The sequence below is a fragment of the Rhinolophus hipposideros genome (genome assembly GCF_964194185.1).
Source record: "Rhinolophus hipposideros genome assembly, chromosome: 21".
Classification (NCBI taxonomy): Eukaryota; Metazoa; Chordata; class Mammalia; order Chiroptera; family Rhinolophidae; genus Rhinolophus; species Rhinolophus hipposideros.
Genome location: NC_138067.1, coordinates 36,156,503 through 36,171,467, shown reverse-complemented (window position 1 = coordinate 36,171,467; position 14,965 = coordinate 36,156,503). Strand labels below are relative to the sequence as shown.

General features: G+C 48.6%; 2 protein-coding genes across 5 annotated transcripts in view; one reads left to right on the top strand and one right to left on the bottom strand.

Annotated features, from left to right (window-relative positions):
- WDR62 (WD repeat domain 62) overlaps positions 1-5,982 on the bottom strand; it is a gene marked incomplete at its 5' end in the record, with an annotated part of 42,294 nt that extends 36,312 nt beyond the window's left edge. The window contains 3 exons of the mRNA XM_081030737.1: positions 2,178-2,240; positions 3,115-3,206; positions 5,806-5,982. Of these exons, the coding sequence (XP_080886863.1) occupies positions 2,178-2,240; positions 3,115-3,206; positions 5,806-5,982 (332 nt within the window). The remainder of the gene's footprint in view (positions 1-2,177; positions 2,241-3,114; positions 3,207-5,805) is intronic.
- Positions 5,983-6,107: 125 nt separating this feature from the next.
- On the top strand, positions 6,108-14,895 carry THAP8 (THAP domain containing 8). Of its 4 annotated transcripts, none has more exons than XM_081030738.1 (4): positions 6,108-6,779; positions 12,022-12,214; positions 12,446-12,838; positions 14,275-14,883. In XM_081030738.1, exons 1-4 carry the CDS (start codon positions 6,697-6,699, stop codon positions 14,413-14,415), a joined length of 810 nt encoding a protein of 269 aa, XP_080886864.1. In that variant the 5' UTR covers positions 6,108-6,696; the 3' UTR covers positions 14,416-14,883. The 4 variants fall into 4 exon arrangements, with proteins under 4 accessions (XP_080886864.1, XP_080886865.1, XP_080886867.1 ...); XM_081030739.1 differs by having other exon boundaries at positions 6,554-6,779; positions 14,351-14,895; XM_081030741.1 differs by having other exon boundaries at positions 6,563-6,779; positions 13,606-14,875.
- The last annotated feature ends 70 nt before the right edge of the window (positions 14,896-14,965 follow it).

Genomic DNA, 14,965 nt, shown 5'->3' with positions numbered 1-14,965 from the left:
TTTTGCTATAAAGGACATTTTTGGGACAAATGGTGAAACTTGACTGAGGAGTAGATGGTAGTGATGTACCAATTTTAATTTCCTGATTTTGTTGAAAGTATTGTAGTTTTGAAGGACCATGTTATTATTTTTTTTTTTTTTCAGGAAATACACGCCGAAGTATTTAGAGATACAAGGGCATCATGCCGGCAGCTTACTCTCATGATTCAAACATTAATACGTATATAGACAGAGAATGATAAAGCAAATATGGTAAAATGTTAACATTTGGGGAATATGAGTGAAAGGTATACATACGCCCTTTGTACTGTTCTTGTAAGTCTGAAATTATTTCAATATAAAAAGTTTAAAAGTTGCCAATGCCCAGGCCTCACTCCAGACCAATAATTAGGCCTTCTTTGGGAGTGAGGACCGGGGTCAGGTGACTGAATTGCAGCCAGGGTAAAACCTCTACTGTGGCCACACCACCTCCTAAGACAGACCCATCAGTGGTTGAGAGTGGACCTTTTTCATGCCATCTGCTTCAGATCAAGGTTACCTACTCCAATCCTTACACGCATCAGGGAGGCAACATGGAGGCTGAGATGGATTGGCCAAGGTGGACTGGCTGAGATGGGAGTTCTGACAAATTCCATGAAGCTCCAGCACATCACTGCCATACGGGAATGTGGGCCCCAGGGACCAGAATCTCTCACTTTTCCAAAATGAAAGAGACAGATGGATTTTTGTGTAAAAAAACTTTAAATATTTTCAACCAAGTCCAATCTTTAAAACACACTGTTTCAGACAAGTCTGAGGGACTCTGCTTTGCAACTGCTGCCTTCAGAACACATTCACAATAGGAGGTAGCTATTTTGTTTTAGAGGATGCCAAGGCTTGGAAAGAAGGGTCTCACCGGAAATCACTGGAACCCAGTTCTGCCCACGCCACCAGTGACAGAACCAACAGTCAGGAGCCAAGCGTCCAAGAAGCCCCTTCCAAGAGGGAACCTGTGTCTGCCACACCATAGAGACCTGCCATATCTTAAGGAATCTAGCTTAGGAACTGTAAGGGAAGGGGAAAACCCACACCTTATCCTTTCACCTGGGAAAGCAGGCCACAGGAGCTAAGCTTCAGCTATGCCACTGAGTGACGTGCAGTCCCCAAAGGTCACAACCCAATTGGGACCAAAGCCCCAGGATGACATAGTGATCAAGCAGCCCCAAGGCAGACCGCTGGGCACCAACTTGGGCCTACTCAGGGCCAAGGGCCGTTCCCAATAAACTGGCAGCAGGAGGGCTCTTTCTAAATCACTTTCAGTCATGAAATAATAAGTGCCATCAATGTGCTAGATACCACTCTAAGTGACAGGGGCATAGAAATTAACTAAAAGAAAGTCCCTGCCCTCACACTGTGGAAGGGTGACAGACAATGAATATCATCAGTGAGGAAATTAGATAGCACATGAGAAAGGAGTACATTTTGTGGAGAAAAGTCAAACAGGGAAGGGAGATAGAGCGCGCTGGAGGGCTGGGATGTGGAAAGCATATTCCTAGCCTATAAACAGCCCTCCAGTGGTTTCTCTTTGCAATCAGCATCCACCCCCCCACCCCAAGACCCATGTGATGTGGCTTCTGCCGGTGCCTGTCTCTCTGTCCCTCATCTACTCCTCCGTTCCATGCACATGAATCCCTGGCGGCTCCTCAAACAAACTGAGAGTCTTACCTACTGTCAGGCTTTGGCCCTTGCTGTTCACTCTGCCTGAAATGCTCTTCCCTCACCTTCACATGGGTCATCCCCTCACTTCCTTCAGGTCTCAGCCTTGGGAAGGCCTTCCCAGAGCCTTCTGTTACGGCTTTCCCCCCACTCTCTGCCTGCAAAGCTGCCCTAACACGTCTCCATCACTTCCTTCATAGCAATGGTCACAGGGGGCTTACTAGCCATTCGGGATAAGTTGTCTTCCCTGCTGAGCTGTCAGCTCTACAGGGAGCAGAGATTCTCCTCTTTGGTTCACTGCTGTGTCCCCAACAACAAGGACAGTACCTAACACAGAACAGATACTCGGTGAATGTTGCTGAACTGACGGGTGAGTGAATGAATGAGTCGCCTACCCACGAGGTTTTCCACAGAATGTGGGGAAGGGGTGATATGCCAGGACCCTGGTCCCACCCCTACCCCATACCCATGCCCCAGCCTACCTGGCAGTGTTAAAAATGTGCTGTTGCTTGTTCTCCTTGGGGTCCAAAATCACCACCACACAGCTGGGGAGAAAGAGGAAAATGTGCCCAAACTGAGGGGAGTATTGGGGTTCAAGGATGATTCTGTTCCCAACAGAAGAGAGCCCACGTATAAACAAGGCTCCTTTGGAGCAAAAGATTCTCTCTCTGGTCACCTCCTCTTCCAGGTGTTTATGTTGAGAATTCTAGGGCACTTTACATTATTACTAATACATTCTTAAATAGGCAACACGTCTTTTGTGGTAACTATCCCGCCACGCCCTGGGCTAATAAAGACCTTATGTGCACAATCTTTTTAAATCCTCACAACTGTCAGGTAAGGTCAGGAATCTTAGTCCCATTTTATAGATGCAGAAACTGAAGCCCAGAGAGAAGAAGTCCTTTGCCCAGGGCTACCCAGTAGGTCTGGGACAGAGTGGGGATGTGAATATCTACCTGTCAGACTCAAGAGCCTGCCCTTGTTCTCTACCCTGGACTGCTTACTTCCCCAAGACTAAGTAATAGAGTCTCGGGTCCCTTCAGTGCCTAGGACAGTGTCAGGGTAGATCAGTATTTGTGGGATAGACAGTTACAGAATGTCCTTCAGTCCTCTCAACTACCCAAGAGGAGGGTATCACTATTTCTGTTTTATAAACATAGAAGCAGAGGGTCAGAGAGGGGTACTTGGTGGAGCTGGGACACAAATCCAGGTCATTTGACGCCACAGCTTGGGTCCTAACCATCTGTCTTTCCCATAATCGCTGCCACCTCTCACCTGCAGGCTTTCATAGCGCTCACTACATGCCTGATACTGTTCCAGACACAGATGGACCCATGGAATCCTCTCCACAGCCCTTAGAGGTAGGCAGCATTTCTGCATTCTACAGATGGAAAGGCTGAGGCCCACCCACTCACTCACCCTGCTAGGTAGGCCACATGGCCTGTGCTGGGGTCACAGGTTAGGCCACTGCTGTTCTGGGCTGTGATGCCAAGCACCTTCTCCAGTGACACCTGCAGGGAAAAGGACCAAGTCAAAAGCACCTGCCCCAGCAGGCCCCCTGTGGCATAGCCACTTCAGCCACCCATTCAGTTCCTGTGATGTTCAATACACTCACTGAGCTTCTATGGTCATCTACCATGAGCTAAGACTTGTTTTCCGCAACATTCCTTTGACCAATACACAGCACCCGGTGAAGGGCATAGAATGGTGAGGGAAACAGATAAAAATCCCTGCCCTCCTGGAGCTCACATTCTGGCGGCAATGGGACAAAGGACATTCCAAGAAAACAGAAAAAATATGCAAAATAGATATCAGGTGATGATAGGAGAAATAGAGAAAAGCAAAGCAGGGAAGGAAACTGGGAGCACAGGGGAAGGTGAGAAGGCCACACAGAGGAGGTGACCTTTAAATAATTTCTCAGTATTTTGTGTGGCTGAAAGACCTGAAACCCCCCCACAACAAGCCAGGGAAGAAGGCACTATTATCAGCCCCATTTTACAGATGAGGACATTGAGGCCCAAGGTCCCACACCTGCAGTGGCAAGATGGGGATACAAACTCAGGTAGTCTGGCTCCAAAGCCAGGACTTTGGGCCCTGCAGGGGAGACACAGCAGTGAGCAAAAGTGGACACTGTCCATTCCCTCATCGAATTTATAGTCTAGAGGTTCACCAACTAAAGAAATAAGTGAACAATCACATTTAAAATTTAAAAATTCTCTAAGCGAAGTAAGCTAAATGGGCCAGCCCCCATCATGGTTGATCAAACAGAACTGTGATATTTTCATATTTTGAATAGACTAGTTTCTAATTATAAAGTAAAATATTCTCAAGCAAGTCCTTGGCCTCAGAAATGAAAGGCAAATATAAGACAATAATAGCTAACATTTATTGAGCATTTACCAGAAGCCAGGTACTGTTCAAATACCTATAACTATTAACTTATTTAATGTTCTCAATGACCCTGTGCTTTGGTCATTACTGTCATCATCATTTCCATCTTACAGGTGAGGAAACAGAAGCCCAGAAGGGTTGCCATCCAGGAAGTAGTGCCAGGACTCTAATCCAGGCAACCAAGCAATGACACTTTTTTTATCTGTCAATCAACACTACTGGGCATTAGTATAACTGGTAATTTTCAGACTAGGTCTTTTGCAAGCCAGGTGGACTCTGCACCACCAAACAAGGAAAATAAATGACATCAATTACCCAAAATACACAATCATAACAGTAGTAGCTAACACTAATAGAGTATTTGCAATGTGCCACGTATTGTTCTAAGTGTTTAAGATATGTGACCTCACTTAATCCTCACAAATACTCTATAAGAGCATATTTATACTATTATCCTCATTTTACAGACGAGGAAATTGAGACACAGAAAAGTTCCTAACAGGGAGATTTTAAGATGTATTCTTATCATTATTCCTCTACTTTATACATAGTTTAGAGCTCATAAGGCACTTTCAGGTGGAACATACAAGATGAGGGCTATGAAATATAGGGCGCTGGGTGAGAGATGAAGGTGGGTGTCTGTTTTAGGCTGGGGTTGAGACCTGAGGGATGAGGAGCCAGCCAGGTAGACTGCAACAAACAGCCCAGACAAAGAACTCACCAAACACAAAGGCTAGGAGGAGGGAAAGAGCTTGGCGCCTCAGGAAAACAGACAGGACAGTGTGAGTGGACCTTTGTGAGAGGGTGAATGAGAGAGGTACCGCCAGACAGGTGCGCAGGGGCCACTTGCTCAGGGCCTTTCAGCCAGGAGTGGGTGATAAAAATCAAAGTGCAGCAGGAAGCAGAAACAAGATCTACTAGCAGCTATCATGTATCCACCCTTTATCTGGACTCTTGCTATGCAAGTCATATTCACAATTTCATTTTGTCTCCCTGCAACTCCATGGTATGGGTGTTGTTATCTGCATATTATAAAAGCAGACTTTGTGGCTCAGGGAGCTGGAGAACAATTTTTTAAATTGTTGCTGTGCTAATGGAATTCCCTCTACGTACCTACTCTAAAATAGTCTCCAAAGTTTCTGTGTCTCAGGACTTAGGGAACTATTCTGTATGCCCTCCCCTCCAGGCAGCGCTATTGAGATTTTACAAATATTACATCCGTTCCATAATTTTGGATGGCAATATGGAGTAAGAATCCCACCTTGGTAAGAGAGATGGCAGGGGGTAAGGAAAGGAGGGATACAGGTGAGGGAGAGTTGGGGCAAATAGGCCTCAGGACCCTAAAGACCTGGCGGGGGCGAGGTCAACAAAAATGGAAGGGCCCAGAAAGAAGTCTAAAGACTGAAGCGATATGTATGCAGGAAGGCGGGACTAGGAGGTGATTAGAACTAAAATACACTCTGAAGGATGGGACCAGGGAGGAACCCAGAAATGGTCCAAGGGCTAAAGGTGGGGCCAAGGATTGAGAGGTGGGACTAGGAATGACGGACAGTACCCGAGAGAATGAGACGGAAAGTGGGAGGAGCCTTGATCAAGGGGGCGGGGCTTATATCTGAGGCGGGTCCAGAGAGCAGCCTGAGTGGAAAAGTCAGGAGCTGATAGGCGGAGCCAAAGATCTAAGGGCAGGACCAGGAGAGGGCAGGACAAGCAGCTCCTTACCCGGTTCTGCACCGTGTCTTCGGGCGCCGCCGGGAGTCGCGTCCGCCGCCGGTGGCAGAGCGCTGGAGCGGGGGGCGGGGAGGACTGGCCCCTCCGCGCCGGAACTCCCGCCATGATGGATGGCAGCTTCTCGACTTCATCGTTCCGCGCGTAGCCCCCGGAGCCCAAGGCCGCCATCGTCGTATCGGAACCGGGCGACCGTTACTCATCCACCGCCGCCGCCAAGACCTACTCGAATAACGAACAGCCGCGGGAAAACCGGCGCTGCCGCCCATTGGATGCGGTAGCCACTGGTCTGGCCAATCTCAGAGCTGCCCGGTGGCGCTTTTGACCAATGAGGGCTAAGAGGCGGAAAGGCGTGTCTGGCGGGGAGGAGCCACAATTAGTATATTTGAGGCTTGACCAAGCATGGTGGCGTTTTTTAATCCAATCTGTGTTTCATCATTCACTGAAACATACTGGTTTTAACTTTTACGTGACTAAGACCAAAGTCGCCTCATCTCACTTTCTGCTGCTGCCCCAGGGTGACTATACGCGCAGTGGCAATCTCCCGGATGTAAATGTAAGGTGGAGCCGAAAGAGACTGACGATTTGGCGCTGGCTCAGAAACGCCGTGACGCCACCTCTCCCCAAACCTGTGACAAAGTCCGGGTGGCTAGAAGAAGACGTATTCTTTTTCCCCCACTCACCACGTGACCAGGGCGTAGCTGTGGCAAGGCGTCAGGCCGGGTAGTACGCAGGCGCTCTCGACCCTCCCGCGGCACGTGACGAGGCACCCAGCTCCTCACATGAAGCAGGAGGAGAGCGCGCGGGCGGGGCGGGTTCGGTGGCTCCCGGAGACGACCAAAGTGTGGCTGCAGACTGTGCAAAACTCAACGGGGCTGGACAGCCATGCCCAAGTACTGCTGGGCTCCGAACTGCTCCAACACTGCCGGCCGACTGGGCGCCGACAACCGCCCTGTGAGCTTCTACAAGTGAGCGCAAGTGCGGGGCGGGGCGTGCAGGGAGGCGGGGCCCTGTAGGGGGCGGGGCCCTATAATAAATGCAGCTGTTCCCGCACCTGGTCCAGCTTTTAGGCCTCTAGAAGCAGGGTTAGCGTGCTCGCTTCGGCAGCATATATACTAGAAGCAGGGTTAGCAGGGTGAAGAGACGGTATTGTCAGCATTTCACCAGTAAGCATCGCACATACAAAGGTGCTGATATAGGAAATAGGCAGAGAACGGGGCGAGCGGAAAAAGGGGAGTGCTGTGTAGGGAGAAGTGAGGTTGGTCCAGGCTCTGTAAGAGCCTACAACTGACCAGGGGTCATCTCCACGAATTTGAGCCATCTCAAACTCAAAACATCCGAAACCAAATTCTTGATCTTGCCTCCTCCCAAACCTTCCACAACCTTTCCTATCTTAGTTAATAGCTGACTCCAACCTTCCTGTTGTTCAGGCTAGAAACCTTAAAATCATCCTTACCTCTTCTCTTTCCCCACACTTGAGAAAGTAAAAATTAGTTTGAACTGTAAAAAAGTCGGCCTTCCCATTTATTTGGCTGTAATAATAGACACGGGAAAAAGCCAGATGAAGAGTTAATAGGAAAAAATATTTCTATATTTTTCTCAGGGACATGCTGCAGATGTAAAGTGACACAACTTCCCTTCTTTGAGTGACTACTGCTTTCTTACTCACTAGGAAACTTTGTTCTCTAAAATCATAGACTAAACTTTGCTGTTTGAAGTTATATCAATAAGAATTGGACATCTCACTTATAACGCCTGGAGGAGTTAAGTCACTTTGACATAGAGAAGCAGCCTTGATTTACAATCCAGGTGCAGAGCTTCAAGTAAGGCGTTGCTGGACACAGTGTTCCACATCTATATAAACTTGATTGCTTCCTGGTGGACAGGATCTTGGGCTCACTTTACAATCCAGACTTGATATTGATCCCTTTGCGCACAGTTCTACTTTGCTTTGAGCCTATCCACTTTTATTTATATCTCATCTAAGTTTCACTCTTCCCCCAAACCCAAATAATACTTCTGTTTTTTTCCTTTGTTTGGTGAGACTCCCCACATGCAGCCACAGGGATCTGGTGAACACCTGAGTCAGATCATCGTCCTCCTCTCTGCTCAGATCCCTCCCCTGGCTCCCACTTCACTCTATAAAAGACAAGAAGATGAGGCTGGAGCAGGCAGAAAGCAGGCCTATTAAGCCCTACAGGAACTGGATCCCCAATATCTGACCTCATGTCCCTCCTGCCCCTTACTCTGCTCCAGTGTCATTGGCCTACTCGATGCTCTTCTAGCACTCCAGGCACATTGTTGCCCTAAGGCCTTTGCCTGTGCTGTGCCTTCTGTGTGGAAAATTCTTCCCTTTATGATCATCACTCTATGTAAAATGATAACCCTCTCCCAGATCCATACATATTCTCCCTATCTGCCTCCTGCTCTAGTTTTCCCTTTACACTTACCACTGTTTGGCAAGCCACCTATTTGATGTATTCATTTATTGTCTTCCCCCACTAGAATGTCAGCTCCATGAAGGTAGGGATTTTTGTCTGTCTTATTCTCTGTTGTGTCCCCTGCACCAAGAACTGTGCCTGGCACATAGAGGCTGCTCAGTAAATATTTGTTGGATGAATTCAATGAACGCATTTCAGATGGGCTCCCCAGGAAACCCAACAGTACAAATGCCTTGAGGGACCCTGGTACAGGGTAGGAGGATTGCATATGAGTCTTTAAATCTAAATCAGTGTGTCCAGATTTGCTTTATAAAATATATCATTCTGGCACCATTTGTTAATTCAGCAACTCTGAGTGTCTCCCTGGAGAAAGCAAGCTCCTGCAGGACACAAAGGACCCTGACAGATTTTGTTCCTGCCCTGACAGAGCTCATGGATAGGTGAGGGGTCGAAATTAAAGAAATGAATACACAATCTGGACATCATCCATAATCCTTTCTTTTCTTTAGCACCATTGCCCTCAATTTAGTCCATTATCCCATCCTTTTACCCTACCCTTTGGATACATTCCCATCCTGTAAAAATCACAACAAAACGCCTAACACCTTGGCAACACAGTTATAAATGGCAACACAAATGGGAAACTCCTAACTAAACTAGTAGGAAATAAGGAAAATAAAAACACTTTCCCAGTCTGACCACTTCTTGTCCCCTCTGCTGTCACAGCCATTATCTCTTAACACTGTGATAACTGCTTGCTGATTTCCCTGCTTCCACTCTTGCCTCCCTTACAACAACAACTTAGACGCACTCATTGTATGCCAGGCACTATTCTAAGTGTTTCACACATAATAGGAAGGAGAACAATGATAACGATACAAAGTAGCCAGATGACTTTATAAAAATCAATTTATGTCTGTTATTTAAGTCCCACCAATGACTGCCAGGCTGTTCCTCACACATGCTGGTCCATTTCCACCTCAAGACCCACCCCTGAGTCAGTTTTGCAGAAGCCACTTAGCTAATAGTTGGATGAAGAGCAGTTTCTAAAGGAAATTCAGGAAAGGGCATGGATGCTATGTAGGAACAAGGTGAAACATATCAGGGAAAGTGGCTGCCAGGAAATAACTTGCCCAGCAGCCAAAGGAAACATTAGTTCTGTTTTAGGCCCTTCAAGAACAAGTGACAGTCATCTCTAATCAGGGGGTATCATTTAGGAATTGGATCTGGTTGGCAGTAACAAAGTCCTGAAATAATAGTGGCTTAAACAAACGGGGTATGTAGAAATCAGCATGGTTAAGTTATGTTGTAGTAACAAACTCACGAAATCTCAGGTTTATTTCTTGCTCACACTATGCCCTTTGCAGGTCATTTGTAGCCCTACTCCATACTATCTTAATTGTGGACTCAGGCTGAAGAAGCCGCCCCTATGTGGAGTATTGCTAGGGAGAAGAGCAAGTGGGGAGAATCACCCAATGGCTCCTGGTAAATTGTATATTTAGAAGTGACCCATGTCAGTTGCACTCTGTCGGCCAAAATAAGTTTATGGCAAGCCTGCTCCTCACCCAACTCTTAGCTAAGTGGCTTCTGCAAGACTGACTCAGGCATGGGCCTTGAGATGGAAATGAACTAGCCTTTGTGAGGAACAGCCTGACAGCCATTGGTGCAACTTAAATAACACAGACATAAACTGATTTTTATACAGTCATCTGGCTACTATGTACAGTTGCCATAGGGTCTATGAACAGGGTCAGTGGAGTGGAAATGTGTAATTTTCATGTGGGAATGGTCAGCAAATATTTTGAACAATACTACAGTCTACCTACCACAGGGTTGATTTTTCTCTCATATAAAACAAGGACAGAGATTGGCAGACCATCACTGGTGTAGAGGCTTTCACGGTCATCAGGGAGGAGGGTCCTCTCTTTCTGCTCTATCATCTTAGCAGGTAGCTTCCATTTAAGATGGCTGCCAGTGCCCCAGCCATCGTGCCCTACCATTCCTGGTAGCAAGAAAAGGGAAGAAAAGCAAAAGGGACTGAAACTCTAAACTGAGTCAGTCCCCTTTACAAAGTCTTCCCAGAAACCCCACCCAATGTTGGGGTCTTTATCATTGATTACCCCCAACTGCAAAGGAAGCTGGGAAATGTAGTCTTTTAGCTGAGCATTTAATCACCCTGAAGAAATTTTGAGTTAACATTAGTAAGGAAGGAAAGAACTTCTAGCAGTGTATGCCACTCCATGCTCTAGATAAGATGACCAACAAGACCGAGGCTAAAGGGACTGCAGCCGCCGTGGGCCCTGCTATTCTGGTCTTTGGGTGCCACAGCTCTTCTCTGAATCAGCCCTTCTGTCGTCTTTCACCAGCTGCCCCCCACCTTGCCCTCTCTGTCTCCCTTTTGCCTGAGAATTCTTGCTCTGGCCCCCATTTCTGTCCATCCCATCCACCTCCTCCCCACTGGTGACTTCTTTAGTTTTTTTGTGTGTGCTTCCCAGTGTTTCTTTATGCAAATACAAGCAAATCTGAATATATGTTTTTATTTCCCCCTTTATTACTATACTAGTTTCCTGTAGCTGCTATAACAAACTTGGTGGCTTAAAACAGGAATTATTCTCTCATAGTCTATACCAGTTTTACTGGGCTAAAATCAAGGGGTTAGCAGGACTGCATTCCCTGGGAGACTCTAGAGAAGAATCTGTTTCTTGCTTCTTCCAGTTTCTGGTGTCCACTGGCATTCCTTGGCTTGTGGGTACATCTCTCCAATCTCTGCCTTCATGGTCATGTCACCTTCTCTTTTGTCTGGTAATTTCTTCTGCCTTCCTCTTATGAAGATACTTGTGATTGCATTTAAGGCCAACCTGGATGGTCTGGGATAATTTCCCCATCTCAACATCCTTAACTTAATCCAATCTTTTGTCGTGAAATGTAATATTACATTTGCAGGTTCCAGGGACATAGATTTTTTTTTTTTGTATTATTGGGGAAGGGGAACAGGACTTTTATTGGGGAACAGTGTGTACTTCCGGGGCTTTTTTCCAAGTCAAGTTGTTGTCCTTTCAATCTTAGTTGTGGAGGGCGTAGCTCAGCTCCAGGTCCAGTTGCCATTGCTAGTTGCAGGGGGTGCAGCCCACCATCCCTTGTGGGAGTCCAACCGGCAACCTTATGGGTGAGAGGACCCGCTCCAACCAACTGAGCCATCCGGGAGGCAGCTCAGCTTAAGGTGCCGTGTTCAATCTTAGTTGCAGGGGACGCAGCCCACCATCTCTTGCGGGACTCAAGGAATTGAACTGGCAACCTTGTGGTTGAGAGCCCACTGGGCCATGTGGGAATCGAACTGGCAGCCTTCAGAGTTAGGAGCATGGAGCTCTAACCACCTGAGCCACCGGGCCGGTCCCCTCTTAAATGTCTTTTAATCTATAACCTCCCCACCATGAATGCAGAATCTGCCACAGTATAGATTTGTCCAGTTTTGTAAACTGCTCCCTCAGGTTCCTGTGGAGGAACAAACTGAGGGGGAGGGGGGAGGTGGCTGTGGGAGGGAGAACAGGAAGGAGGCTGCTGCAAAAACCCAGCTAAGAGAGGGTAGAGGCTGGATGAGAGGGGCAGCGGAAGTGGGAGATGCAGGTTGATGCTGGGTATTTAAAAGATGGATTGAGAGAATGTGACATGGGTGGAAGGCAGAGGTTTGAAGCCCAGGGATCTCTGGATGTGACTGTTCTCAGGGAGGGGTGGGGTTGGACCTGACATAGCTGACCCCACCACCCGGCAGGTTCCCACTGAAGGATGGCCCCCGGCTGCAGGCCTGGCTGCGGCATATGGGCTGTGAGCACTGGGTGCCCAGTTGCCACCAGCATCTGTGCAGCGAGCACTTCACACCCTCCTGCTTCCAGTGGCGCTGGGGTGTTCGCTACCTGCGGCCGGATGCGGTGCCCTCCATCTTCTCCGGGAAACCGCCTGCCAAGGTGAGCGCAAGGAGGTCCCACTGCTGGAGGCTGACTACTTCCCAACGCCCTTCTTCCCCAGGTGGGAGTCTGGTCCCCAGCCCTCCTCTCCTGAGAGTTCTTCCCTAAACTCTGGCCTTACCTGAGGGAAGCCCCCTTGTAGTCTGACCCACCCCAACCCTCCCCTCCTGAGGAAATTCCCTTGGACTCCAGCCCTGATGTCCACCCTTCACCCCATGCCTTGTCTTCTAGAGGCAACGGATTCCTCGAAGCAACAAGAAGCCAGGCGTGCCTCCGCCTCCCCAGGAGGCCACGTCCCTGTCCCCAGGTCCAGCCATCACGACACCAGGCCCTGTACACTTGGTGATGCTGGAGCCAGCATCCGGAGACCCCGAGGCCAGGGCCACCATGTTTCTGACCCCCTTGATCATCTCGCCGGCTCCCATAGGGCCGCGCCCTGGAGTCCCCTACCAGCACCCCAGGGCTGGACTGGGCTCAGCGCTGGGAGCGCTGCAGCGGCGGGTACAGAGGCTGCAGCAGCGCCAGGAACGGCACCAGGCCCAGCTGCGAGCTCTAGAAGAGCTGGGGCAGCAGCTGCATAGGGAGAGCCTGCTGATGCTGGTACGCCAGAACCTGCTGCGCTCGGTGAGTGCGGCCTGACTGGTCCACACAGCATGTGTGTTTTCCTTTAAGCTAGAGCCCAATATTTAGAAATCAGAACATTTCACTCATGTTTCCAGATTTGTAGCTTTTCTTGGCAAGAAAAACAACCAATCTGGTAATACCAAGCAACTATTGGTCAAGGCAGAATATTGGCTGTTCCACTTATTAGTAATATTTAAGGAGCCCTTACTCTCTACCAGACAGAGTTAACAACTTACTAAAAATTCACTATGATTTTGAGTTTTCCAGATGGAAAAATTGAGGCACAGAATGATACAGTAACTCACAGAAAGTCAGGTAGCCAGTAAGGTGCAGAGCCAGGATTCAAAGCAGGTCTCTGGCTCCAGAAGAGGCCTGTGCACTCCTGGTGGAGACTCCCTGCCTGGCCCCTGTAGAGCTTGAGTTTGCAACCGCTCTGCTAGAGTCCCCCACACCCTATCTAAGGCCCTTTTGCCTCTCTATTTTACTGCTGAATATTTTTTTGAGGGGGAAGAGAGTTATCATGTCTTTAAAAATCAAAGTTTGTCCAGGCCTTTTCTCTGCTTAAAACCCCAAGGCCAAGCTTGAGATCCCGGCGCTCTGGCCTTGCCTGGACAAAAGAGGTGGGAGGAGGGGTTCAGAAAGGAACCCTGACAGTACCTCTGAGCTAAGGTGTCTCAGCCTGACAGCCAGTGGGTTGGACATGGCCCACAGATATTGTTTGTATGACTTCTGAAGTGCTTTAAAATAATTTCTGGTCTTTCCCGAAGGCTCAGCAGATCTAACAGCACTGGGTTCATTTCCCAGTTAGTAGCAGTCAGCTGGAGCTGCAGTGTGGCTGCCCCTGGAGCTTTATACTTGAGACTGTGGCCTGAATCATACTGGGGCACAAGAGGGCCATACAATGGGGCAAGGACAGAGCTCAAACTCAGGCTGGGGGCTTTTCATGAAGCCTTCCAGGGCTCCTGGGCTTAACGTCTTTCTCTGCCTCCCCTACCCCCACTCGATCCCTGTCTCTCAATCTCCTCCTTTTTCCTCCATTCATCTTTGTCTTCATGCCCTCCAATCTCTGTGTCCTCCCATCTATGTCCCTATTTCCCTATGTCTTTCTTCACTGCATCTTTCTGTGTCCCCCATATCTTATGTCCCTATCTTTCTGCCCCTACATTTATCCTATCCCCATATCTGTCTCTTCATGTTTCTGTCCCCTTTCATCTCTGTTTCCTCATACCTCTTTATTCCCCCATGAATGTCTCGCTGGCTGTCACATCTGCTTCCCTGTTTCCCCATATCTCTCTCTGCCCACATCTCTCTCTGTTTCCTGACACCCCCTCCCACCTTGGCCTCCCTGTTCCTCATCATTCTCCCCCGCCTTCCTCCTTTCCTCCCCTCACTCCCCTGTGTTCTCCATCTCTACCACTTTGCCTGGGACTGCCCAGTTCTCTGGACCTGAGGAATCCCAAGCCTTCACCATCATCTGTGGAGAGCCTGACATAGCTGTGGTCCTTGCCCAAGGTCCTCTACCTCCCACACTGGATGCCAAGCCTGAGCTCCTGGATTGTCAGACCCCCAGTGCATAAGGACCAGTACAGACAATGTCATCTGACAGACGATAGAAGACAGAGGAAGAGACTGATCACATAGGGGCATGGCTCAGCCCTGCCACCCATCCTGGGGCGTAGGAGAGCCTCCCTCATGGGGCTGGCTCCCACCACTCCCTTCTAGGTACCCCTTGAACGAACGTTAGGGCCAAGGTGGGCCCAAGATCCCCATCAGCCCTGATTCCCCTGGGTACCAGGTGCCTGCCACCCTCAGCTTGAATCTTTGCAGTCAATAAAACAGCCTCAGAGCAGAACAAGGGTTGTTTGTTTGGACACTTACCTGCTTCTGAAGAGCCCTGCATACCCCTTGCCGAGACTGGTGCTGAGCTGGGTATACAGCAGTGAACACAGCAGACAAGATCCTGCCCTCATGGTGCTCACGTTCTGCTTTAGTAGAAGATGAACTAGTAACCTAATAAACAAGATAATTTCAGATTCTGATAAATGCTGTAAAGACTGAATGAAAATGTAATTGTGTGGGGTGGGGTGGGAGTGGTGAAGAGGAATCTCTAAGGAGATAATGTTTGAG

Coding starts and splice junctions, on each gene's coding strand:
- THAP8 (XM_081030738.1), top strand. CDS start 6,697: ATGCCCAAGTACTGCTGGGCTCCGAACTGCTCCAACACTGCCGGCCGA. Junction 12,215..12,445: donor CCGGGAAACCGCCTGCCAAG/GTGAGCGCAAGG, acceptor CTTGTCTTCTAG/AGGCAACGGATTCCTCGAAG. Junction 12,839..14,274: donor GCCAGAACCTGCTGCGCTCG/GTGAGTGCGGCC, acceptor GGGACTGCCCAG/TTCTCTGGACCTGAGGAATC.